General features: G+C 54.4%; 8 protein-coding genes across 8 annotated transcripts; 5 read left to right on the top strand and 3 right to left on the bottom strand.

Annotated features, from left to right (window-relative positions):
• Positions 1–101: 101 nt before the first annotated feature.
• Positions 102–1,493, top strand: A1O7_01761 (uncharacterized protein; the record flags this gene model as incomplete). Its single annotated transcript, XM_007755797.1, has 1 exon — positions 102–1,493. One exon carries the CDS (start codon positions 102–104, stop codon positions 1,491–1,493), a length of 1,392 nt encoding a protein of 463 aa, XP_007753987.1.
• Positions 1,494–3,124: 1,631 nt separating this feature from the next.
• On the top strand, positions 3,125–5,999 carry A1O7_01760 (uncharacterized protein; the record flags this gene model as incomplete). Its single annotated transcript, XM_007755796.1, has 3 exons — positions 3,125–3,375; positions 3,429–3,888; positions 3,957–5,999. The coding sequence occupies 3 exons, from the start codon at positions 3,125–3,127 to the stop codon at positions 5,997–5,999; spliced, it is 2,754 nt and encodes a 917-aa protein (XP_007753986.1).
• Positions 6,000–6,945: 946 nt separating this feature from the next.
• A1O7_01759 (uncharacterized protein) lies at positions 6,946–10,195 on the top strand (the record flags this gene model as incomplete). Its single annotated transcript, XM_007755795.1, has 2 exons — positions 6,946–9,915; positions 9,977–10,195. 2 exons carry the CDS (start codon positions 6,946–6,948, stop codon positions 10,193–10,195), a joined length of 3,189 nt encoding a protein of 1,062 aa, XP_007753985.1.
• Positions 10,196–10,952: 757 nt separating this feature from the next.
• Positions 10,953–14,498, top strand: A1O7_01758 (uncharacterized protein; the record flags this gene model as incomplete). The annotated part of the gene is made up of 1 exon (XM_007755794.1): positions 10,953–14,498. One exon carries the CDS (start codon positions 10,953–10,955, stop codon positions 14,496–14,498), a length of 3,546 nt encoding a protein of 1,181 aa, XP_007753984.1.
• A 1,024-nt stretch (positions 14,499–15,522) lies between these two features.
• Positions 15,523–17,064, bottom strand: A1O7_01757 (eukaryotic translation initiation factor 2 subunit gamma; the record flags this gene model as incomplete). The annotated part of the gene is made up of 1 exon (XM_007755793.1): positions 15,523–17,064. The coding sequence occupies one exon, from the start codon at positions 17,062–17,064 to the stop codon at positions 15,523–15,525; it is 1,542 nt and encodes a 513-aa protein (XP_007753983.1).
• Positions 17,065–17,375: 311 nt separating this feature from the next.
• Positions 17,376–19,226, bottom strand: A1O7_01756 (peptidylprolyl isomerase; the record flags this gene model as incomplete). Its single annotated transcript, XM_007755792.1, has 1 exon — positions 17,376–19,226. The coding sequence occupies one exon, from the start codon at positions 19,224–19,226 to the stop codon at positions 17,376–17,378; it is 1,851 nt and encodes a 616-aa protein (XP_007753982.1).
• Positions 19,227–20,070: 844 nt separating this feature from the next.
• Positions 20,071–20,957, top strand: A1O7_01755 (uncharacterized protein; the record flags this gene model as incomplete). Its single annotated transcript, XM_007755791.1, has 2 exons — positions 20,071–20,574; positions 20,679–20,957. 2 exons carry the CDS (start codon positions 20,071–20,073, stop codon positions 20,955–20,957), a joined length of 783 nt encoding a protein of 260 aa, XP_007753981.1.
• Positions 20,958–21,280: 323 nt separating this feature from the next.
• On the bottom strand, positions 21,281–25,660 carry A1O7_01754 (uncharacterized protein; the record flags this gene model as incomplete). Its single annotated transcript, XM_007755790.1, has 4 exons — positions 21,281–24,391; positions 24,441–24,640; positions 24,691–25,154; positions 25,200–25,660. The coding sequence occupies 4 exons, from the start codon at positions 25,658–25,660 to the stop codon at positions 21,281–21,283; spliced, it is 4,236 nt and encodes a 1,411-aa protein (XP_007753980.1).
• Between the last annotated feature and the right edge of the window lie 21 nt (positions 25,661–25,681).

Raw genomic sequence — 25,681 nt, 5'->3', positions numbered from 1 at the left:
TGCGGAGAAAAAGTTTCCAGAACGACTTTGTTACCGCACTCGTTGAGATCTTCAGAGCCGCCAACTTTGCAGTTGAGGGCGACAGGACGTGGTTATCAATCATGGCTGCCATGTCTGGCGCAGATGCTTCGGGGAGTCAGGCCCAAGTACGAGTTCGGCTGACAACTCGAGATACAGATCTATCCCTCGAAGACAATGCTGCGATACTCGTGCCGACCTCTTTTCGTCGCTTGACTCTTTCAACCCTCGTCAACAGCCTGCTAAAGACCGAGAAAGCCATTCCGCTAGAGTTCATTATCAACGGCACATACTTAAGGACCACTCTTGAAGAGTATTTGACGAGCAGTGGCATCTCCGCAGAAACGACCCTTGCCGTCGAATATCTACGAGCACGAATCCCGCCACAACACGTCGCATCTTTTCAGCATGATGACTGGGTCAGCGACGTGGATGTCATTTCTAGCACCTCCCCTCGCATCCTTTCTGCCAGCTATGACGGCCTGTTAAGAGTCTGGAATACTTCCTCACAGGTGCTGGCTACATCGAGTGGAGCGGGCCTGGGCGGACACCGCTCTTTTATTAAGTCGGCCAAGTTCATATCTCCCTCCCAGATTGTCTCCGGGGCCTTTGACCGGACGTTGAGGCTGTGGAAATACTCGGAGGATCAAGACGGATTCTCGGCAACCTTGTCGCCTCAGATCGAGCTCTACGGACACAAGTCCTCGGTGGAGTCTGTCTGTGTCGATCCTGCTTCCTCCCGCATTCTCTCAGCCTCTTCGGACCACTCAGTCGGGTTTTGGTCGATTCGAAAATCTGATGCACCTACAGCACCGGAAGCCCTCGTTCCCAAAACAAGGACGAAAGACGGCAAGAAGAGGAGGCTCGATAATGAGGTGTCGGTGTCGCAAAGAGGACCGCTTGCCCTCATGCAACAGCACACCGGTCCTGTTTCGGGTGCTATATTTGACCACAACGACGCCACGGTTGGCTACTCGGCGTCCTGGGATCAGACCGTACGAACTTGGGATTTGGTCACCGCCTCTCCTGTCGACACTCGAACCACGTCCAGCGCATTGTTCTGCATTGAGCATATGCCCGCACTTCATCTCATTGCAACTGGTTCCGTCAGCCGTGTAATCAAACTCGTGGATCCCCGAGCATCGGCTGCTACGGTGACTGCGATGACACTCAAAGGCCACAAGAACTCCGTGGTCAGCCTTGCCCGCGATCCTACCCATGATTATACTCTTGTCAGTGGCAGTCACGACGGTACTTGCAGAGTTTGGGATGTCCGAAGCACCAAGCAAGAGAAAGAGGGCGCCGTAGGCCAGAGCCTGTACACCTTAGCCAGAGCAAGCCTCAACGGCGGTCCCAGTCCCGCGACAGGTGACGGTGTCAAAGTATTTGGAGTGTGCTGGCACCCAGACGTTGGCATTCTCAGCGCTGGAGAGGATAACGCCGTGCAAATCAACCAGAGTGACGGCCAGACATAATGCAATCGGAGCGGACAATTATGAAAGTATGGACCTACACTTTTTAACGGACATTGGCGGAAAGTCCGCATGTGGACGGCACGCTTGTTGCTGGGACTCCCAGAACCTGACGTTGACCGTCCACTTGTTGAGCCATTGACGCGGAGAATCGAGCCAAGTCCAGCCACATCGAAGTTGGCATTGCTTGGCTTGTGCGATGCGGTGTGCTCCTTTGCAAAGGCTCTTCAGGGGAGACGCTACTCGGGATGGAGTACGGAGTATATCTGCATGCATCATCGCCTGGGGCAAATGCTCCGTCCCACAGCTCAGCGAGTAGAGTCTGACGGGGGACGGACGTCGCAGTGTCTTAAGGATATAGCGGCTGGAGTAGAAGCACGCGAAGAACGCTAGTGAAGTCGTGGTGCAGATTGACTTGCGTAGACAAGGCGAGATGACCGCGGGGACAACAGAGACGGAAATGGCTGTTGTTGGACACGGAGGTAGCACGTGCATTCAGGAACCCGCCGAGCGCGCTGGGACGATCTGGGGGGCCAGGGCGCCGGAGATGAAGTGGCCGAAAGTGTACCAAAAAGGTGGCAGGTCATGGTTGTGGTTGCATTGAAGGAGGCTAGAGCTGAGCCACCGCACAACAGATCCGGATTAGACGTGCTGCACGAGATTTGGGCGGGACATGCCGTAATCCTAGACGAGCATGGTCAATTCAGAAGCCAGGGAAGTCCAACTATATACTGGGCATGGTGGCATGGAGCATCATCAACTGCCACGGTGCAAGAGAAAATAGCATGCCCTGAAAGACGATCATCATGCCGTTGATATACCCAGTCTCGCCAGTCCAGTTGCGGTAGTGTGAGTCAAGGCCCGGCGTGTGTAGGTGCACCACTCGCCCATTGGGCTGGTTCTGCAAAACAGTGGAGGGAGGCGTGCCAGGCCCAAATATCCCGGCGACTGACCCCCGCCCGTGTCTTGAACACTTGCATTGGTGACGGGGCCTACGAGTTAGTGACAGGCACTGCGAACTGCCACCTGCGGCTTTGCACGTTGTCCTCCTGGCCTAAACGCTCGCCTCCGCTTCTGCAACGATTCAATCTTTTTTCCTGCCTCTGCTTTGGTGCTTCTTCACTCTCGTTCACAACAATTAGCATTCAGCATTTGGTTTTCCGATATTGACCATTTTTCTGCCTTGCCGTATTCCATCGCTGGTTTACTCGCCCACGGACACGGGACGAGCACATACCAACTCGCTTTGGCACTTCCCTGTCGACGTCCGCTTAGACAAATATAGTCCGTCACTTCGCGATCTGGCATAACCCTCGGGCCAGCCACGCCCATTCAATTTGTCGCGCCTGCCAGCTCAAGGAGTCCGCAACGATCACCACCACAGTCTGCTGACGATAGGAGGCCGAAAACTCCAAGATCCTGTACGGAGTAAGGCACTGTTGAACCATTCCTTCGGCATCGGATTGCTGACCGAGATCGATATGCAGGTTACCGACAGCCGTCCCGCTGCCTTTCATGTTTGCATCCTAGTCTTGCATACCTAAACCTTTCGTTCTTTGGTAACGGTTCGAAGCCGTCAACCGCTCCGTCAGACTTGCAACACTCCCCGTTGGGTATCGCGTAGAACCAGCTTCATGCCCATCAAACTACCAAAGGGATTTCAAAGAAGGAAATCTTCTGGCCATGCCTTGGACGAGGTGCGCAGCCCTCCTGGAGAGTCGACCTTCAGGGTGCTTGAGAGACCGGCGAGCAAAGGCAAATCATTTGATGGAGGAGTACACCTGAGGATGACCAGCACGGGAGCTCCAATGCCCCCGCCAAAGGATCATGACGGCAATGGCGAGGTTGATATCTTTACAAGTGACCGCCCGGATGCAAGCAACCGGTATGCGAAGGAGACATTTCTACAATGGAGACGAGACTAACGTTGGTGTCTAGGGGAAGCGGTGGCACTGAACGTTCTCACTCGACCGCGCCTTATGACAGTGCCGCATCCTCTGCTCGACTGAGCACCTCGTCGACGAATCCCTCCTCCATTGACACCAGGTCAGATAAGAATGTCCAGGCCCCAGGAACAAGACCTTACAATGACATACCTGTTCCTCCTCCCGCGTCGGCGCGGCCTGGATTCCTCCGTAGCCCGGCGAGAACGTTTTCCTTCGGGGTGGTCAAGGGCAGCCGAGGGTCGCCAACCTCGCCAGATGCTCCCTTACCACCAGTCGTCCACAACAGAAGGAACAGGACAGTCACAGAGAGCACGGCGAGTACTGCCACGCCCCCTAGGCTGTTCGATTCGGATTTAGCTTTGGAGAACACGGAATTGGATGCTTTCGGAAACATGTTCGACCATATCGGGTCTAGTCCTGACCCGGGCCCAACGCGGCTTATACACCAAGAGGTACAGCACAGCTCAGACACCTTTCAATTTCTGTCATCTTCCGCGTCGTGCTAATGTCTCCAATCCAGGTCACCAACTCCTCTCCTGTCACAAGCTATCCGCCCACCGCCTATCCAGGCACCAGTGCACCTCGTACCAGTCGAGCACCTCCTCCCCATCCCATCTCAACCGACCGATCACAAGCTGTTGAATCATCGCCCTACTCGTGGAACTCTCAGAACTCTCGTGATGGCTTGATGCGATCTCCTAGCCCTTCGACGACGATTACTCAAGGCAGCCCCGGAAAATCGAGAGAAGCAGCCACGCAGAAGGGAAGGTTCGGCTCTATGTTTGAGGTGTCGACCTCAATGGCTTCGAGAAGGCCCATAGGTCCAAAGATCACAACACAAGAGCAGGAGTTACACCCGGCGCCGTTATCACCAACCAAGTCCAAGGAAAGTGCTCCACCATCAGCAAGCTCGGCACGCTCCGCTATGGGTTTGTCACCAGCCTCAGTATCCGGTGCCACATTTGATCCAGTCATTGCTGAAAATGCCCAGCTTGCCAACATGTACCAGGAGGCTAAGGACCCTCCGCCCAAGCGCACCACGGGCAACAAAGTCATGACCCCTGCCCAGTGGGAACGGTACAAGGAACAAAAAGAGATGGATCGGCGACTGGGTGCATTGTCTGATGACAGCGCCTCCGAAGCAGGCGACATCTCAGATGATGATGACGACGATGAGCTTGAGAGAAGTAAACAAGCTGCGAAGCAACGGCGGAAGCAGGAAGCTCACCTCGCCGTGTACCGGCAGACGATGATGAAGGTGACAGGAGAGGCTCCGCCAAATCGGCCGGGAAGCAGTCTCAGCGCTCTACGGCCAGGAAATGGAAGCTCACCAGATCTCAACAACCGCATGTCGCATATGACAGTAGATTCGAAGACCTCTGGCAAGAGCAGTGGGGAGGACGAGGAAGAAGATGAGGACGTGCCTTTAGGAATTCTTGCCGCACATGGGTTTCCCAACAGAAACAGACCGCCAACACAACTGGCGAGTTCATCATCCAACTCAAATCTTCGAGCTGTCAGTCAGAGTCAGGCAGCCCCGTCTGTGAAGGGAAGCAACCTGCCCGTCTTTGCTCGACAGCTACCACCGGATCCCTACTACGGAGCAGGTCTCGTCAACCCTTCGAATCGTGAAGCACTGGCTCTGCATCCTACCACGGCTCCTCAGGGAGCTGGCCCTTCAACTGCTCATCCCATACACCCGTCTGGGCTTGTGGGTGTCATTGCTGGAGAAGAACGCGCTAGGGCCGCTCGGAGAGGCAGTCCCAACGCAGCAGGGGGTTATGACATGCCTCCTCATCCTAGTATGGCGAGATCCCAAACCACCGGAACACTCCCTGCCATGGGCTATCATGGAATGTCGCCAATGCCTGGGATGCCGCCAATGATGCCAGGCATGCCTCCTATGCTCACCGCCGGTGATCAAGCCCAGATCCAGATGGCTCAGCAGATGACTCAAATGATGCAGATGCAGATGCAGTGGATGCAACAAATGTCGCAAACCATGGGCGTGCCAGGGAACCCCAATCCAATGAACGTGGCTCAATACCCAGGCCCACCAAACCCTTCGCTATCAAGACCACAATCCGTGCACATGCAGCACGCCTCGGCTCCGCATGCGAATCAAAGGACGATGAGCACACTCAATCCAAGCATGGCACCATGGAACTCTGGCCAACAATTTTTGCCGTCGATCAACATCAACGGGAATTATGCTCCGTCCATCGCACCTTCTGAACGTAGTAACATAGGCCTCGCTTCCAGATACCGGCCTGTGTCAATCGCGCCTGAGCCAGATGTGGGAGCACATCGCCGCGCGTCGACATTCACATCGGCAAGCATGCGCCCTTGGTCTTCAACGGACAACGCAAGTCGACCTGTCCAGCATGGCACCAGACCATCGATCAACACGCTTGGCCGGAAATCGCCTCTGGCCGTCCAGGATGAAGATGACGATGAGCAAGGTTGGGCGGAGATGAAAATGAAGAAAGACAAGAAGCAAAAGAGCTGGGCGCTCCGGAAGGGACAGAACGCCCTTCAAGAATTGTACAACCCGGCATCATGACGGCCTGACCTTGCGAACTTTTGCGCTTAGTCAACATCAGCGTCTTTTGGAGGGAAATAATGAGCGGCATTCTTGGTTGGATATCTGAGACGGCTATGCGCCTGAGCATTTGCGAGGGAGTAGCAAAAGTTTTGGGCTAATGGCACTTCGAGCGCAGTGTGCGCTTGATTGTATAGAGGGCTACTTGGACTCCTTTGAAGATACATGAAATGCATAGTTGTAAAATAATACAGGATCACTGCAGACACGAATGTCCCAACCTCACTTCGTATTGAAAAGGTGCCAAGGCGACATGTCGTGTTGCTCGTGACCCTGAGGCTGATAGGCACCAAAGCATGCAGGCACCAGGTGGCGCAGATCTGTACTCGGCTGCATTCTAGACGGCGGATCTCACACAAGAACGTGGTGGGAGGCAAGCGACACGTTAGACGAACACGAGCCTGCTTCACCTGATCGCTCGCCCTGTCATACAAGCACTTGCGGCCTGAATTCGGGCGTGTCCAGGTTCCCAGATCTTCATTCGTTGTCGTTGCACAGCCTGTTCGTCTGACGGGTGACCTTTTCTGTCCTTGCCTGACGGGTTATCGCACAGTAGATTTCAGTGCACACAGCAGGAGGGTGGACTCCTTCCGTCTGGTGAGTAGATACCCAACACAGAACTATCCCTCTCACGCGTTGCATTTGACTCCATCATGCTTCCCCAGGTTGGCGGTGAAACCGGAGGGGATTGATCACGAGCAGGCCACATTTCATGCCAGCGAAGGCGGTTACAGTTACGACGTCGCTGCTCATCTGCTTGTTGGCTCTCCTGATATCCAGCGGTCTCAGAAACATCTTGTTTCTGCGCGCCAGTGAAGGTCATGACACTAATTCGCCCTGGGAAATAGAGCGACAATTCTCCTCCCTCTACAGTAAAGGGTTGGTTACGTTCTCGTCACTCGCTAACATGGTCTCCATGCGGTCAAGCCCTCGCTTTCGACAGCTGCAGAAGATTCAACCTGACTACTGTCCCAGCACCATCACGCAGTATGAGTCGGAACGCACGGGCATGCGAGTTGTCGTGGTGGACCAGGAGGGGCCGAAGTTGCATGGGTTCTTCGTTCTGGCCACCGAGATTCACGACGACTCTGGCGCCCCGCACACACTGGAGCACCTTTGTTTCATGGGCTCCAAGAGCTACAAGTACAAAGGCTTCTTGGACAAGCTCGCCACAAGGGCGTATTCGGGCACCAACGCCTGGACCGCCACGGATCATACCGCCTACACGCTGGAGACGGCGGGATGGGCGGGCTTTGCGCAGATTCTGCCGGTCTACCTCGAGCATGTCATTCTTCCGACGCTGACCGACGCTGGCTGCACCACCGAAGTTCATCATATTGATGGGAACGGCAATGACGCTGGGGTCGTGTACTCGGAGATGCAGGGCGTGCAGAACACCGCCTCCGAGCTGATTGAGCTGCAGTCGAAGCGCACTCTCTACCCTGAAGGCGTCGGCTACCGCTATGAAACCGGCGGCATGATGGAGCAGCTTCGCGTCCTTACTGCTGATCGCATTCGAGAATTCCATCGCGAGATGTACCAGCCAAAGAATTTATGCGTCGCCATCTTCGGCGAGGCGGATCACCCAGAACTGCTGGCTATTCTGGACGAATTTGAAACCTCGATTCTCTCAGACATTCCGAGCCCGGACGCACGCTTCAGGCGGCCCTGGATCGAGTCCGAACTGACGCCGTCACTGCAAGAGTCGACGTTGCTAAAGGTTGAGTTTCCCGAGGAAGATGAATCATTCGGTGAGATTGATATCAGATTCCTGGGTCCCGACTGCGCCGACGTGTTAGCCGCGGGAGCTCTGAATGTGGTCCTGCTGTACCTCGCCGGCTCGTCGGCCGCTCTTCTGGACCACGTCCTCGTTGAAAAGGAGCAGCTGGCGAGCGGGATTTACTACCAAGTCGACAGTCGTCCGCGGACCGAGATCCAATTTTCCATGTCGAGCGTCGAGACCGAGCGGTTGGAAGAGGTTGAGAAGCGCTTTTTCGAGGTACTGAAAGATGCCATGGACAAACCATTGGACATGGACTTCATGAAGGATTGCATCGATCGCCAAGTGAGGACATACAAGTTCAACGCTGAGGGCTCACCCACTGCGTTTGCCGACTACATTATCTCAGACTATCTTTACGGCAAGCGAGATGGCTCCACACTCGAGGATGTGAAGTCCTTGAAGCCTTACACTGACACCCTGGCGGGTTGGACGGAAGCGCAGTGGAAGGCATACATCAAGAAGTACATTTCCGACGCACCGCACGTGTCTATATTGGGCGTTCCGTCAGCACGATTATCGGATAAGCTCAAAGCGGACGAAGCAACCAGAATCGAGGAGCAGAAGGCAAAGTTGGGACCGGACGGCTTGAAGAAGATGCAGGAAAAGCTAGACGCAGCGAAAGCCGAGAACGACCGTGAGATACCAACAGAACTCTTGGGAAAATTCAAGGTGCCGTTGACAGAATCGATCCATTTTGTCTCGACCTCGGGTGCACGAGCGGGTCTGGCACAGGACATTGGCAGGCGGAACAACAAATATCAGCAGATCATCGACGGCGACTCGAAAGGTGTATCACTGTTTCTCGATTTCGAGCACATTCCCACCAACTTTGCTCGCGTCAACATGATCATTTCAACCGAAACCCTGCCAGACGAGCTACGACCGCTACTATCAATCTACATGGAAGCGTTCTTCACCCTGCCCATCAAGCGTGGTGACGAGGTCATCGACTTCCAACAAGTTGTGACCGAGCTCGAGCGTGATACCGTCGGCTATTCAATCGACAGCGCCAGCGCCCTAGGCAACGTCGAAGGCATCAGGATCAGCTTTCAGGTCGAGATAGATCGGTACGACGTCGCCATCAAATGGCTGACAGAACTGCTCTACCAGTCCATCTTTGACGTCGACAGGTTGAAAGCCATCAACAGTCGCTTACTCGCGGACGTCCCCGACGCGAAGCGCAGTGGCGACGATATGATGATCAACGTCCACCTGATGAGCCATCTCTCGCCCAAATCCATAGGCCGTGCACGCAGCACCTTGGTCAAAGCACTGTACCTCAAACGCATCAAGCAACTTCTGGAGAAGGAGCCAGAACAGGTAGTCAAGCAATTCGAACGTCTGCGAAGCACCCTCTGCCGGTTCGAGAACTACCGCGTCCTGGTCATCACCAACCTCGAGAAAGTCCACGCACCGGTGAGCACGTGGCAGCCCCTTCTCAAAAACCTGTCTCCCACGAACGAACTCACGCCCATTGGCAAACGAATCGAACGGCTGACTGAAGCGGGTCGCCACCCAGGAAAATTGGCTTACGTGGTCCCTATGCCGACCATTGACTCTTCTTTTGCGTATTCTGTGGCACGTGGGGCGACATCTTGGGATGATCCGCAAATGCCGGCCATCATGGTTGCCATGGCATACATGAATGCGGTGGAAGGCCCGTTGTGGGTTGCCGTTCGGGGAACAGGTTTGGCATACGGCACAAACATGGGTTACGATATCGAGTCCGGTTTCATTCACCTGGACGTGTACCGCTCCCCTGACGCTTACAAGGCTTTCGAGGCGTCCAAGAAGATTGTGCACGACCACATGACCGGGGAGGTGGAATTCGACCCGCTCATGCTCGAGGGTGCGATCAGCTCGATCGTGGTGAGCTTTGCGAACGAGCAGCAAACTCTTGCTAGTGCGGCCGGGTCGAGTTTCGTGAGGAGTGTCATCAAGGGTTTGCCGGAGGATCACATGGCGAGGATGTTGAAGAAGGTGAGGGATGTAGGCGTGCAGGAGATCAAGACCGCCTTGAAGGGGGTGGTGTTTGATATGTTTAGGCCGGGAAAGGCGGATATTGTCGTCACCTGTGCGACGGGATTGAAGGAGGTGAGTACCATTGGTTGTGATATCTCGGATGGCGAGGCAAGCTAACAGGTGTGTGCTGCAGGCTATCGCTGATGGTCTCAAGGACGCGGGTTTCTCCCCAGAGATCCGCGACCTGAACTATTTCCAGGATGACTACGGTTTGAAGCCTATTGACGGTGGAGAGGATGATAACGAGGATGACGTGGAGGAGGATGAGGATGAGGGCGATGATTCAGATGACATCGGAGGGAGCGAGGGATATGAGATTGTGGAAGGGAATGAAGATGATCTGGAGGAATAGAATGCGAGGCCGATAAGACGCGGTCAAAGTGGTCCTCGGGCACCGAGTGCTTCTTCAACATGCGACATGATAGCGATAGCATCAAGGTCAAAGTCTTAGACTATTTTCATGCATGAAGACACGATGCTGGGGCTCCTGTCCACATGATGCGTCGGCGAGCTGTCTCTACGAGGCGCAAGGCTGCCTTCCAGGTTGTTTTTCACAAGCCGGTCGCGTAGCAACTCGACGTATCCAGCCTCGTAGGCTCTCATTGACGGGGCATGTAAAATTTTTGAGCACAGTTTCTCGCGTGGCTTGCAAGTTCCTCTTCAGTCACTGCCCCGTCTGAAGTACATAGACTCTCCCATACCAGCTTCAGTCTGCGCAGCGCGATTGAGGCATAAGAAATCTGCGATCGGAAGCTGGTCGGCATTACGACTGCAATGGCACTGGTGGCTTCTGGCGTTCACCAACCAGCACGAGGGGCCACGCTTACAGGGGAGAATAGTCAGAGGCACAGGTTTGAAATGAGGCCTGTGTCTTGTGGTGATGTACAAGGCGAAACCTGGGTAGCTCTAGGTTACCATACTAACCCTTACTCCAGCAGAGGTGAGTTGAGACAAAAGTCAGAGTGAACTCGCGACGCGTTCAGCTCCTCCGCATCCTCAACTTCTCCTCACAGCCAATTCCCGAAACTTTTTTGGTCGCGACTGGCTCGTCGACTCCTGCTCGACATTATTCTACGCGCGTCTGTCAGGCGCTGACACCTCGCCTCAGGATGGTCCGCATTCGGGTCGCCGCTCGTATCTTCCCGGAAGATGAATATCTCCGGCACCTTCGAATGCAAAAACCGATTTCCGCACCAGTGAAAGGTGAGAAGCGCTTGGTGGTCGTTGTCAGAGATCCGTACCAATGGCAGATCGGCACGCTGCTCCTCGAGATCAAGAGGTCATATAAGAGTTGCTATGGGCGGTCAGTTCTTTGCTTAGCCAGACTGTTTCGTACTTCGGCTGACACAACTGAAAGCGAGCTACCGACCGTCAAATATCTGAAGGACTCCGACGACTTCGACATCTCTCCTCAGTCCTATGTTTCCGATGTGCTGCTGGACGAGGGCCGGGCCCAAACCGATGCTTCAGACCAGCGTGTCACGGTCAATGTCGTCGCGGAACAAGGTCGGACGGTGCGTGAGGGTTCCGTCGCGGTGGGCAGCCAATTGGACGACCCCAGATATCAGATGCAGCTCGAACAGACATCGCGTCCGCCTATTCCTACCTTCCCGGTTGTTCCCTCTCCGCTGGGCAAACGCGCTTTCGAGCCGTCAGACCAGCAGCCTTCAACTGCAGTAGGAGCAAAAAGAGCAAGGACGGTCGAAATACCAGAGACGCTGAGCGAAGAACAACAAGTACTCTCCTCCATTGAGCACGATGAGCTTCAGGAGCCCAACGGCATAGTAGTGGAAGCTACACAATATTCGGACCCAGACAAAGAGGATGTCCGCCGTGGGAGTGTTGTAGAGCCAAAAGATGAGTCTCCTGAACTGCGGAGGTTGCTGGAGAATGTCCCGCCAGCCACTGTCGACGAGCTCGAGATATTGGCCGAACAACCCCCGGAATCTTCTTTCACTAAGAAGCAAGACTCGGCCCGAACGCAAAGCTCGCCCTCTTCAGGCAAGCCTATTGGGATCTCCAAGCCCACGGTCACCCTAGGCCAGCAGCTACAGAAGCAGGCACAGGCACCCGTGACACCCCCTTCGAATACCTTCAGAAGACAGTCGAATCCCGCCAGCCTGCAAAGGCGTCGATCAGAAGATGCGGCCAAGTCTTCTGCTCAGCCCCCGTCAGAGTCGGCAAGCAAATTCAAGCGCAACGATCTATATGACTACCCGGAATCGGAAATCGACGACTCCCAGATGTCACCACGTTCGAGGCAAGCACAACTGAGTCACAGAAAGTCCAGTGATCGGTTGTCCCGCATCGAAGGCCTAAAATCTCCGCAGGACAATAGAGGAGGAGACAATGCGCTTAGCATTAGCCAGGCGATTGACACCCTGGACGACGGGTCGGTATTTGATGATGAGAGACCTGTGGAGCAAACTTTCAAGACGCCTGAGATCATCCCACGCAAAGCCAGTGCTAGTCACAGTGACGCGGCGGAGTCAAGTATCTACGAGGATCCCGAGACGGGCGATGTTCCAGTTACCGGGCATGGCATGGCCACAGACGGACCTAGTGGGAGGGTTACCTCGAACTTTGTCCAAGTAAATGGCCGTGAAGAAGGGGCCTTGAGTGTAGCAGCTTCGCAACCCAAGCAGGATGCTGCAGCAGAAGAGTCACGGGACAAGAAAGCTCTGGCTCCCATTAAACATACCCGGGTCAACAAGCGGCCCAATTCAGTCGAGGCTGATGAGAGTACCGGAGCGGGCCCTCCTAGAGTAAAGAAAAGGCGTAAGCGTGGCAGCACGAGCGTGGATGGCGATCGGCGCTCCAGTTTCAATGGTTCCAATAACAGATCTACACACTCCGATGCAGCCAATGCCACAAAGTCCACAACAAAAGAGAAGAAGTCCGGTATGACAGCCAAAGTTTCCAGGACCACCTCCAATCTGGACAGCCCGGGAGAACAATTGTCACACGATCTGCGAGAACTAACACAAAAGCTTTCCACGGAAGCCTTGAAAAAGAAGCTTGCAAATGATCAGAAAAAGCCAAATGCAACTCCCGGCAGCAAGGGCAAGCAAGCTGTGGCAGATGGTATAAGAAAGACTGAGCTGAAAACTCCTAATGGTGGACCACCAGGGCAGACTGCATCCGCCGGGCCACGTGGGAAGATCATCAAGAAGCTACCAGATAGAAATCAAGCCAGCTCTCCTGCTCCAGGCGTTGTCGTACAACGTGCGGAGGAACAGGCAGGTAGCTCTTCCGCACCGACAAAGCCTCTTCCAAACTGGGGTTCAGAAGCACCACTCGCTCCAGCGAACAAGCAACCTCCAGCGAAAGACAGAGAACATAGGCTGAATGTTGACAAGCAGGACGACTCGAGGAAAAGCCCTTCGACCGGTCTAGGGTTGACCGCCGAAGAAATCAGGACCATGGAAAGTCGCAAAAACATGACCAAAGAGCAATACGAAGCGGAGAAGAAGCGGAAACAGCAAGAGGCCAGGAAGCAGGCAGCGGCTGCTAAAAAGAAGCCTACCACTGATAAAACTGTGGTCAACGAGTCGAAAAAGGGGTCAGAACCATCCGCGGAAGACGCTGAGCCTGCGACAGCCTCGACCAAGAACAAGGCTCGCAAGAGTCTCTCATCTGAGGAGGATCCGAAAACTTCCATGTCACAAAGTGCAACCGACGCATCTGCTGTCAATGCCGAGAACAGACAGACAAAATCTTCCCCTGCCCCCGCAACCACTGGCAAAACAAAATCTTTCAGACGTGAATCGACCGGTGCCAGCTCTTCCAGATTATCCAATGCGGAGTCTATGCTTCCACCAAAAACGCCTGCAAAGGCTGCCGCCAAAAACCCTCTTGCAAAAGCAGCTACCACCAGCAAAACCCCCAAACCCTCTGTACAGCAACCTAACGGGGAGAAAAGACCTACAAAGACGCCTTCCAAGAGTCCATCCGTCAAGTCCACAACCATCAGCAAGGCACCAAAGGCCGCTTCCCAAAACTCACCAGCGGAGGGAAGGCCAAGCGCAGTGACCAAGAAACCTGCACCGACATCGTCTGACCCTTCGAATGTCAATGCCAAAGCCACCACGACCACCAACACACATTCCAAAAGTACTTCGGTACCGGGACCGTATAACCTGCGCCTAAGTGACCTTCGCGAGGTCGTTCGTAGTGGCGAAAAAGCCCCCGAATCCAACCAAGGGACCCTGCTCGCCCGCATAAATCAGAGTCAGAAGTCGTCAGTCTTTGAAGTTGATGATGATGATGATGATGACGACGATGACGACGACGACGAGGAGAGCGACTCCAGCGAAGGGGACCAGAGACCTCAAGCTGCTGCCAAAGTGGTAGCCAGACGCCCCGAGATAAAAGTTCCGACGAAGCAACGTCTTCCAGAGGATGAAGAGGACGACGATGATGATGAAGATGATTCCTCTTCCTCTTCCTCTTCATCTTCTTCAGAGGACAAAACGGACAAAAAGCCAAAGAACGGGAGACTGTTGCTCCCCAACGGGCGGAGCGCGAAGGGGAAATCGAGACCGGTAGCGGTATCGAGGCCGACGCTTAAACAGTCAGGCCGCCCAGATCCGAGCATTCGAGATCAAAGCGTCGAGTCGGATGCCGAGGATGGTGATGAAGACGAAGACGAGTAGTTGTGATCCAGATGCCCGTCTTCAGGCGTGCGGGTGTGTATATTGGGGATAGCTCCTCCAGGCGTGCGTGCACGTATATTGAAGATTGGTGTTTCCATTGGACCACTGGGACGCAGTCAATTGGACTTGATGGGCACTACAGCTAGGAATGTACAATACAGTCACAGGCAGGTCATGGACGGGACATGGTACCGTAGGAGCCATCACGGGCCATCACACCAGGATGAGGATCTCTAAACTTGGGTTCTCTGCAGCATTCTAGGCCGTGGCACGAATTGTAATATCCAGTACGGGTGCCGTTTCACAAGGATGCACCATGGAAATCTGTAGAGCCTCGATGTGAACTGTGTTTATTCTGTTCGGACTCTGCTCTGTATTTTTCGTCTCGAATATCTCATGCCTCGTTGCCTCTTGTCTCCTTGGATGCTTTTAGACAGTACTGAGTCTCGTACTGCCGGCTCACTGCCTTTGCATTGCTAGGTACCCTGGGGTTCACAAACCCTCGCATTACATCCGCGTGAGTTGAGCGTGCGGTTGCATGAACAGCAGGGTGCGAGACGGGCTTTTGATAAAGCGTGTCCGCTTTCGTGGCTTTTCTTCCTGTCTAGCCATGATGTACATGACATTGCTCCCTGATTGAGACACGACGTGGGCTGGCCTGCGCAAGCTTCGTATCTAGTAGTATTCAGCGCCTGGCAGTGCTCGGTCGACGTGTCTGATGAAGGCTGTCATCACGCGGTGTCCGACCCCAGGACCCTATCCACCACGGGGCAGGACGACGTCATGGTCAGATTGTGGATCTTGCCGCTTCCTCAAGGTCGTAGCTGCCACATCCCGCGGTGTTTCTCCCTTCATCAGTCTTCACGTCGTTTGCTCTTTTCATCGTGTCGTCTCATGCCATACCATGCCACGTCTTCCTTCGTCCATAATTTCAGTCCCGTGATTCCATGAGTCCTTTACCAACCTTCTTCCCACCCACCACCTGCGCTAACGCTGACAGAGATATCACCGCACAGTCTCATTCCTAAGAAGACTCCGGCTCAATGGTATTCCCCGCGACAATGTTCGCCCAGCCAATCAACCGCCAATGCTTCTCGATGCGGCGACTCAACGCGATCTTCTCGCCGATGGCCGTGCACGCGGGATTCGTCAACGTCAGTTTCGCGGCGTCGGCCTTCACGCCCATGACTTTGGCACCCGTCGCCGTGGACCCGATGTTGACCATCAGGACTTCGTTCTTGGCGAGCTTGGCCACCTTGGCTTGTTTGCCGTCCGCGGTCTTCACGCCCAACAACCGTCGGAGCAGGAAGTAGTTGACTTCGAGTTCCATGTAGATTTCGGGGAGTTGGCCCTTCAGACCGAGCACATGCCCCACGAGACGATCGGCTCGGCACAGCGTGGGGTCGACCCGCGTGCCGACGCCGATCAAGCCACCTGGCACGGCGAACTTGAGGTCGTTGTGTTCGGCGAACAGGCTGACGACGCGCGACATGATGGGCCGACAGACCGTCTGGCCTGTGGCATCTTTTGTGATGATGCCCGGTCGGATTTCGATCTCGTCGCCGAGTTTCAGGACGCCGTTGAGGATGGAACCGCCTGCCACGCCGCCTTTGAGGTCTTCGATCTCGGCGCCGGGCTTGTTCACGTCGAACGATCGAATGACAATCATGTGTGGGGTGGCGCCAAAGTTACGCACGGGCACGGGGATCTTGGTGACCAGGTACTCGTTGATGGCGTCGATGTTGTATTTCAGCTGGGCGGAGATGGGGATGATGGGCGACCCGTCGGCGACCGTGCCCTTGATGAATTTCAGGATGGATTCGTAGTGTGATTGTGCGCCCTCTTCTCTCATCAAGTCGACCTTGTTTTGCAGGATGATGATGTGGTTGAGTTTCATGATCTCGATGGCGGCCAAATGTTCCGACGTCTGAGGTTGTGGACAGCTTTCGTTGCCTGCAATGAGGAGCAAAGCGGCATCCATGACTGCTGCGCCAGAAAGCATGGTGCTCATCAGGATATCGTGGCCGGGGCAGTCGACGAAGGAGACGTGTCTCAGCAGGCGATACGTGCCTTTACATCCCTCCCTTTCACACGGAGGATCCACTTCCTTCTCCGACTTGTACGACTTGTAGCACGTCGGCCGCGGACACTCGGGGTTGTCGCACTTGTAGATCTTTGCATTGGCGTACCCCAGTTTGATGGTGATGTTTCGTTCCAGTTCGTTCTTGAACCTGACCGTCTGCACGCCCGAGATGGCTTTGACGACTGTCGATTTGCCGTGCGCCACATGGCCTATCGTGCCGATGTTTATCGTGGCTTGCCGCGCGATGATTTCGGGTGAGAGAGGAGTGAGTTTCGAGATGTCCAGATCTTTCGGGTCTGGTTGTTCGGGTAGGACGGGGCGGGAAACTTGTGGCTCGGGAACCGCTGCTGAGGTTCCCCTTTTCAGGGCCGACTTGGGTGTCTGGTTCGACTCTTCAATCTCGTCCACGTCGTTCTCATCGCCAGGAGGGGTCCCTGGTTGGGAGAACTCATCGTCTGATGGGAGGTCACCGTTGGTGGCCATGATGGCGTTGATCTTGGTCGGTCTGGTAGAGATTGACCTGTAGCACGAGAGAGGTGATAGAGATTGTGCTGGAGTCTTGTTTCACTCTCCTGGGTGGGTGTGGAGGCAAATACACTGTTCGAGGCTGCGGGGTGATGCGAGAGTCCAAGGTCAAAAATGATTTCTCGATGCCAAGAAAAGGCCTTGAGTCATGTTGGCCGCGGGTGGCGCCGCCCTAAGGCATCAAATTCGCGGGGACCGAAGTCACCAGCAAAACAGTCAGATACTATCTATTTGCAACACTGGAATGTGCTCGAACTGTGCTTCACCCCTCAACTGATGGAGATATTGACTATCTTGATATCCTCCTCCGGCTTCTCCTTCCGCACCCTGGCGTTTTCGATCTGATGTATCACATCCAACCCTTGGTAGGCGCGTCCGAAAATCGTATGTTTGTTGTCCAACCAAGACGCCTTCTCGGTGGTAATGAAAAACTGCGAGCCGTTTGTGTTCGGACCTGCGTTTGCCATGCTGACTGTGTAAGGCCTGTCATGCTTGAGGTCGGAGAATTCATCCTCAAATTCTTTGCCCCAAATACTTTCACCACCAGTGCCGTCGCCCAGGGGATCGCCACACTGAATCATGAACTTCCTGATGACTCGGTGGAAAATTGTATTGTTATAGTAGCCGTTTCTCGAGTGGGTAACGAAGTTTTCGACCGCTTTTGGCGCTTTGTCAGGGAATAGCCTGATATGGATGTCTCCGTAGGTTGTGTGCAAGACGGCGGAAGTGCCGGACTCAACTCTCTTCTCCTCCTTCTTTTTGCCGGTAATCATCCTTGGCTTCTCGTTCTGTACGTCTCGGGTCGACTTGCTGGTGTCCTCTTCGTTGGTAAACATGTAGAACCGGACCTTTGCGTAGGCTGTTGTGAAAAGCATGGGATCTCTCGCTTCGGCATCGTTGAGGAGCGGATTTGCGCTAGCAGCCATTGAAACGGTAACGACATCCTTTTTTTGAGGTGCGCCTTGATATAAAGCCACGTTGAGCGCCCGAAATGGCTCATCTTTGCCATAAGCCTTCATCACCCGGTTGGTGAGGGTGTTGATGACCTTGATTCCAAGCAGCGAGCCGTAGGCGATGAAGTGTCCAGATTCGTCGAACACGATGTTGATTCGGGACTTAAGAGCGGGATTGTCAAGCTCGCGTTCGACGGCCATTCGCCGCCCGAACTCCACCTCGTCCAGCTTCTGGAGTGATGTACCTGCTTGTTGCATAGCCGTGATGGTCTCCAAGGACTCGTCATATGAGCGATAGAGCTTGCCAGACGCAAAGTCAAACACCCTCACTTTTCTGTCCGGGAACGAGATCGCGGCAAATTGGTGACCTGACGGAGATATCGCTATGGAGCATGGCGCTGATTTTGCCTTTTTGAAGTCGAACAGGTTCGTCGTGGCTTTCATCTTGAAGACACTGTCTGGTTTCTCGTAGGTGTCATTAGGCTGCCAGTACTCGATCATCCCGCCCGCGTCAGCAGAAATCACACAGTCGAAGGCCGGATTGTACGCCATTGCCACCACAGGCGTACGGTGGATGGAAGACAGAGTGTGCATTGGCGCCTGCATGTCGCCTGAAGCATCGTAAATTCGAATTTCCTTGCCTATGGCTACCGCTAGGATCGGCGAAACTCCTCTGCGATGGACCCAACAGACACATGATGCTGCGCTCTCGAGGTTCAGGATTGAGAGCAAATCAAAGGTGACGACATCAAAGATCTTGATTGTGTTGTCGTCTTCGTCGCCTGATGTGGCGAAGAAAGCGCCATCAAAGCTGACGGAAGTGCTCAGTATGCGCCCCTCGTGCGCGCGGTACTCCTTGGCAAACTCGATGCCTGTCGCGATCTTCTTCCAGAACTTGACCACGCCATCGACAGACGTGGTGATGACGAAGTCGACAGGTGAAGGAGCCACAGTCACCGAGACCAGCTGGTCTTTGTGCATTAGCGACTTGGAGTACCTCAGCCCCTTTGGCAAGGCATCGACATATAACGACTCATAAGGCAGTTTCCGTTTCTTTCTGGGCGGCACCGAGGAAGGCAACGCCGGTCCGAAGTCGTCGTCGGACTCGCTACCGGATCCTGCATCGTCTGGAGATCTTGATCGCTTACGGGATTGAGTGTCCGACATGTCTGGTGCCGGGACGATTGCTCAAGCTATTCGAACGCTGTATACTGGAGGGTTCAAGCACTTCAGAAAATGAATTGCGCGAGGGGAATGGGTACGGCGGAGTATAAGCGGCGGAGTATGCGGGCAGCTGCGCTGGGGTCATCTCCTCGTCCAATAGAAGTGGAGCGTAAGTTGTAGCATGAAAGCGGCGACCGCATATCAGTCTGTCGCGAAGCTCTGGATCACTACTGTACTCCGTGCCCTTCTTCTCTTCCCCGTCGTCCAGTCGTGATCTATCTTCGATCATACAAGGACTTCGATCACAGTGTCTATAGCCGCTTACTGTCCGTGTCGCGGGTCGTGCTCCAACATGCTTTCATGGTAGATGCTAGGTCCAGCAAATCCTCAGCATCCACACATACATCGCCTTGATCGCTACCGTAAAGATGCATAACAGCGTCCACATCCTCCTTACCATGCTCTAGCGGCCGACAAGGCCGCAAAAGAGGTAGGTTGGTAGGTATTAGCAACACAATAAGTCGACTCGAGCTTCTTTGTTCGTCCCATCTCTTTGTCGCGGCTTGTGCCCCCCTTTCTTCGCCGTCCACGGTATCGAATAACTCAGCTACGAGCCTACCTCTACGGGAGCAGAGGAACACCCAGAACGGCGTCTCGGGCAATTGGAAAAATGCTATACCCAAGCTTTGCACCCTGGGTACTGTCCATACGCAAATGTATGCGTTTCTTCGATCTGCAGTACCGACGCCGTCAACCCAGCTACCTACATACTACGATTACACTCTATCGTAACCGAGACCCGATATCCTCTCGCTGACACACCTCCAGTGTGGTCGAGTCGCTGGAAATGCCCTCATCCCTTCGCTTCCACTCCCCTGTCCACCGCAGCGAGAAGGATGCCGTCGTTCCCAGGACCCCGAAATCCCCTCGAGGCGCGTATACAGGTGATCCTGTCCCCGTGGTGAAACAGTCACACCCACACCTTCGCCGGGCCATAACTCTGGCTTTCCTGTTGGGGACACTTGCAGCCGCTGTACTCCTCTTCTTTGCACTAGTCCCCCACTATCGCCTGGGTCTTGAACGGCAAATCCCGGCGCTCTCGTCGTTTTATCGGACGACTAGGTCAGGCGGTACACGTCCAAACCAACACGCGACCCCGCCCCCTCCCACGGAAGTAATCCAATCTGTCTTCACCGACCATCCTGCATTCCAGATGCAAGGCGCAAAGGGCGATCGCGCGTGGTTGAACATGTTTCCGAAGGGCGATGGGCGCGTGAGGATGAGAGACCCGGAGATGAAGATGGAAATGCAAATCTACGACGTCGCGGTCATCAAGCAGTTGGATTGCCTGGTATGTATCTGAGAACGTGTAAACGACTGCGTGCGAGCCTCACAATGCACGCAACCCTGCGGTGCAATTAATGCCCCTCCCTTCATTTTTGCTAACGTGGCCAGGCCCTCCTCCGCCACATCCTCATCGATTACTCCCACGAACACCATCCCCTGGCGCGCGAGAAATCCCGGGCCTTTCACTGTCTGGACCACGTGCGGCAGGCGGTGCTCTGCGCGGCGGACACGACGCTGGAGCCGACCAGTGAGCCTCCCGGTCAATCACAGCATTATGGGAATGCAGGCACCTCGGGCGAAAATGTCAATGCTGGAGCCGCGCAGCTGCATACTTGTAAGAATTGGACCGCTGTGAAGAGGTGGGTTGAGGAGAATGGGACGCATTAATGGGTCTGGAATTGGCTTGACTTGCTCCCCGGAACGCCTAGAGGTTACTTAGCCGAAAATATACCTACTGGGTCCGTCGGTTCTGTCGTGTATTGAGTGGAGTGGACTGTGTTTGTGCCCGTGCTCGCGCATGTAACTGTTTTTGTACTTGTAGCGGCACACTCATGAAAGAGCTCGTCATACGGATTTATCGATATACCTTGGTAGCGGCCAGTGGCCTGAATGGAATGAAAAGCTGCAAGACGAGAAATTTATTCTAAACTCTCAGTGCACGCACATCCGCATCCACACCCACATAACCCTGCACTAACGGTGCTAATCCTTCATAGACGTCCCGCGTTCAACATCCCCCACAGTTTGCCCTGCCCTTCCAGGGTCATTAACTCGTCAAACCCGCCCTGCTCGACAACGGTGCCCTGATCCATGACGACAACGTTGTCCGCAAACTCCATCATCTCTCTCGCGTGCGTGACCGCAATGACCGTTAGAGGTTTCCCCTCCCGCCTCCCCTCGCGGACCAATCTCAATATACCCTGCCTTATGATCTCCGCGCTCTCGTGATCCAGCGCGCTGGTCGCCTCGTCGAGGATCAGGACCTTCGGATCCCGAATGAGGGCCCGAGCGATGACGATGCGCTGGGCTTGGCCGCCGGAGATGGTGAGACCGCCGTCACCTAGGACGGTGGCATAGCCCTGCGGGAGAGAGACGATGAAGTCGTGGATCCCAGCTTCCTGGGCGGCGCGTTCGATAAGAGATGCCGAAACTGATGCTGAGGGCTCATTGGAAGTTAAGCCGTAGGTGATGTTCTCGCGGACCGTGGTCGGGAGGATGACGGGCGTCTGTGGGACCAAGGCGATGAGGGAGCGGAGACTATTTAGGTTCAGGGTCCGTATGTCCCGCCCGGAGAGGGTCAATAGGGGAGGGTCGTCGTCCGGCGCGTCATCCCATGTTGAGCGATTACGATTATGGTGATCGCTCCCCACGGGAGGGTACAGGCCGAGCAGCAGTGATGTGATGGTGGATTTGCCCGAGCCAGAGGCGCCGACAATGGCGGTTATCTGCCCGGCGGGGATCGTCAGGTTCAAGCGCCAGAGGGCTGGCACTCTGGGTCGTGACGGATATCTGAACGTCAAATTGATGAGGTGGATGGGTCCTGAAAGTGTGGCGGGGTCGTTCCTGTCCAGTTGAACTTGTCCGATTTCTTCGTGCGAATGCACCGGCATATGCGCAAGTCGGATGAGGCGACTCGCCGTGTCGGCCGCGGAGCTGGTCTGCGGGATGAATGCAATGACCGCGTTCGCGTTTGCGGTGCAGAACAGGAGGAGACCAAAGACGGTGAAGATGGACTTGACGGGCCACTCGCCGTCTTTGGCCAGATATGCCCCGTACCAGAAAATCATGGGCGTGAAGAAGGCGATGGCAGAGTCCGAGAGACCATAGAACAATCCTGTGTAAATGGCTCGTTGTATTCCGATGGAGTAACATGTGGTGGTAGCATCTCGAAATTTCATGTGGAAGTAGGATTCGAGTGTCAATGATCGGACGGTCTTAATGTCCGAAAAGGCATCCGCGAAGATCTGGTTCACTGTCTCACCCGCCGCATTGGTCCGAGATTCCCAGCGAGCCGAGACAACCTCGAAGCATTTGATGAGCACGTAAAGGACCGAAGACATCGCCAGGCCCAAAAGCGTGATCTTCCAGCAATTGAGGATTGCCCAGACAACGGCCACAACCATCATCACAGCTACAACCAGGATTTGCGCGGCGAATCGTTCGACCAAGTCCTTCATCTCTTCTGCATTCTTGTCCAAACAAGACACAAGAGCAGTAGGATTGTTTTGCTCCTCATCGAACCAACTTTTCGGTTGCCGGAGGATTCGTCGCAGCGCCTGTGTTCGCAGCGTGTCCACCCAGGCCTGACTGGCAGAATCGAGGAGATATTGCATAAAGAAACATGCAACGCCGTCTCCGATGGCGATGCCAATTACTACCATTGACCATCTCAATGCCTCTCGTTGATATCCTGCTGGCATGTAATATGTGTTGAATACTTGCACGAGGGCATAAGCGAAGGTCGGAGGAGCTCCAGCGTGGCAGAGTGTGGCAAGGCATCCAAAGAGTAGTTTGCTTCTACCTGGCTTATCCAGACTCGGCCACAGCGTAAACAGCACCGCCCGGATCGAAGGTGATGATCGTGGTTGTCCCCTGAATTGTTCGGTTGGAAGTTCAAGCACGTTATCCCCAAGACTCTCATCTTCCTGCAACATCTCGTAGTGTGGTGGAGGAATCGGCAGTGGCTTGTCGCGAGATAGTGGTGTTCGAGGCGTTCTCGGCAAGAAGAGTGACTTGCGTACGGCTGCAGCGGCGTATCTGAGTGTGCGCATCGCTGGATCGCCAGCTGTTGATTGTGCTCCGTGAGGCGGGCTGTGGTGTAGGGCATACAAGACTTTCGCTCGAGCCATCGATTGTCTTTTCAATAACTTTATGGCACCTATGCTGCTCAGGGAGACTCCCTTCCTTAGCTGGTGGGGAGTTTGATCTGAGTGCGTGTCGTCTTGCTGGGAATCAGCAGGTAAGTGTTCAGAATTTCCTTCCGTGAGCACGTCGAACGAGTCCTTGCTGGCATGGCGGGATGACGGTGCCGGGGCCCTGTCTGCATGGCGAGCTTCAGAAGATGGCCCATATGTGTTTACAACTCCAGCAGGTCGCTGTGTTTCAATCCCCGCCGAGCCAAACTTGCGGTCAGTGGGCCCAGTCGGGAAATTCACAAGACTCTTACGGCGACCCTCTTGGACAACACGACCTCCCTTGAGAACATATACGAAATCTTCTTCACGGATTTGTGACAGGTCATGTGTGATGATGATGGTCGTCCTCCCGCGCCGCCACTCTCGTATCGACTGCATGAAATTTATCTTGCTGGTATTGTCGAGAGCACTTGTTGCCTCGTCCAAGATCAGAATCGGCGTGTCCCTTAATCGTGCCCGTGCAAGCGCAACTCTTTGTTTCTGTCCCCCGGATAAAGATGAACCACCTGTACCAACTCTAGTTTGCGTGCCATCTGGAAGCGTTGCAATTGTGCTGTCTAACGCTGCCATGTGGATACACTTGTCCACTTGAGCGCTCGTAACTCGGTCACAGTCCCTGCTGCCCAGTGCAATGTTTCGATAGATTGTGTCAGCGAAGAGGACGCAATTTTGCTGAACAAGGGTAATGTTGTTCCTGAGCCAACGCGTGTCGATATCTTCGATAGCATTACCATCGATGACGATTGACCCGCTTCGTGGTGGATAGAAATTCATGAGCAGACTGCCGAGGGTGCTTTTGCCAGAGCCGCTCTTGCCTACAATGAATGTGGTTTCTCCGGCAGCAAAAGAGAATGTGCAATGGTCCAAGGCAGGCTTGCTTGGTGTGGAAGGGTAGGCAAACGAGACCTGACTCATGTTAGATATTGCTGATTTGAAGATCAGGGGACGATGGTACCTCTCGCATCTCAATCTTTCCTTCGCAGAATTGGGGTGACAGCCCGGCAACCTCCCGTGACCGCAACTTCCCCAGACCGACTTTATCGAGGATTGCTTGTAAAGCAGTAGCTGACATCTGGCTTTTCTGAACTATGACCCCGTGCGGTAGCATGTCCTCGAATGCCTTTGTAGCGATCAAACAAGCCCAGAATGTCGTGACTACTTCCCCAGCGGTTGTCTGGGTTGAGTGAACCTGAGTGCCACCGTACCAAAAGCCTGTGCGCAAAAATGAGCAAAGTCCTTGAGATTGTCGGGGAATAACTTGCCCTGGACAAACATGGCGGTTGTAGCGAACCTGACGAATCCTGTCTGCAGCGCGCTGCTGAACGCCTGCTTGAGGGCAAATACAGCCGCCCGCTGGATGGCAGCAATAAAAGAAGCCGCCTCCTCTTCTTGGGTATTGAAACATTTCACTGTGACAATATTTTTGATGCAGTTGCTCGCTAGTCTGTTCGTAGTTGCCAGCTCTTCCTTTTGGCCATCAATCTTCGCTTGGAGACGGCGAGTTATGACGGTGGCGCCAATGGCTATGACAGGTATTGCCGACAACACAACGAGGGCTAGTTTCCAGTTGGTGTGCAATGCCAAACCCAGACCCGCAAGAGCTTGAACGAGGCAAGCAATCGTCAAACCCAGAGGTTGAGAGGTTCCTAACTGCAAGTCTCCGATCTGTCTAATCCCGTCAGCACCGGTAGTTGACACCCATGGCATGCTCTACCTCTGGATTTTCGTCAACAATGTCCCAACCCCACATGTCCGGGCCTCATACCAGTCCATGTCTCGGTCGAGAAGAGATGCGAAAAGGGGCTCACGGACATACCGCGATTGCATTTCGCCGAAGAACAGCCACAAGCTAAACAGAGCGCCTTTGAGCAAAAGCGTTGCTCCGCCAATGGCAAAGAGTGCATAGAAACTGGTGAGGGATCTGTTCATGAAGGTCGCGCCATCGATCTTGCTGGTTGCGAAATCCGAGAAATTGTCGAAGAACTTGCCGAAAAAGAAGGCCATGGTTGGTTGTAGGCCTCCCGCAACGGCAGACATGAAAATTGCCGGCAACAGAACAGGGAGGTGTGCCTTTTCTGTGAAATTGAACAGGTTCTTCCAGCCAGTAAGCACCCCATGGCGGCGACTGCCCTGAACAGAGTTCTTCGGACTGTCATCGTCCGGGTTTGGCGTCATATCGCCAAGGCGTCCTTGCGA

The sequence above is a fragment of the Cladophialophora yegresii genome, assembly GCF_000585515.1.
Source record: "Cladophialophora yegresii CBS 114405 chromosome Unknown aczIN-supercont1.1, whole genome shotgun sequence".
Taxonomy (NCBI): domain Eukaryota; kingdom Fungi; phylum Ascomycota; class Eurotiomycetes; order Chaetothyriales; family Herpotrichiellaceae; genus Cladophialophora; species Cladophialophora yegresii.
This window is presented reverse-complemented; position numbering and strand designations above follow the sequence as displayed.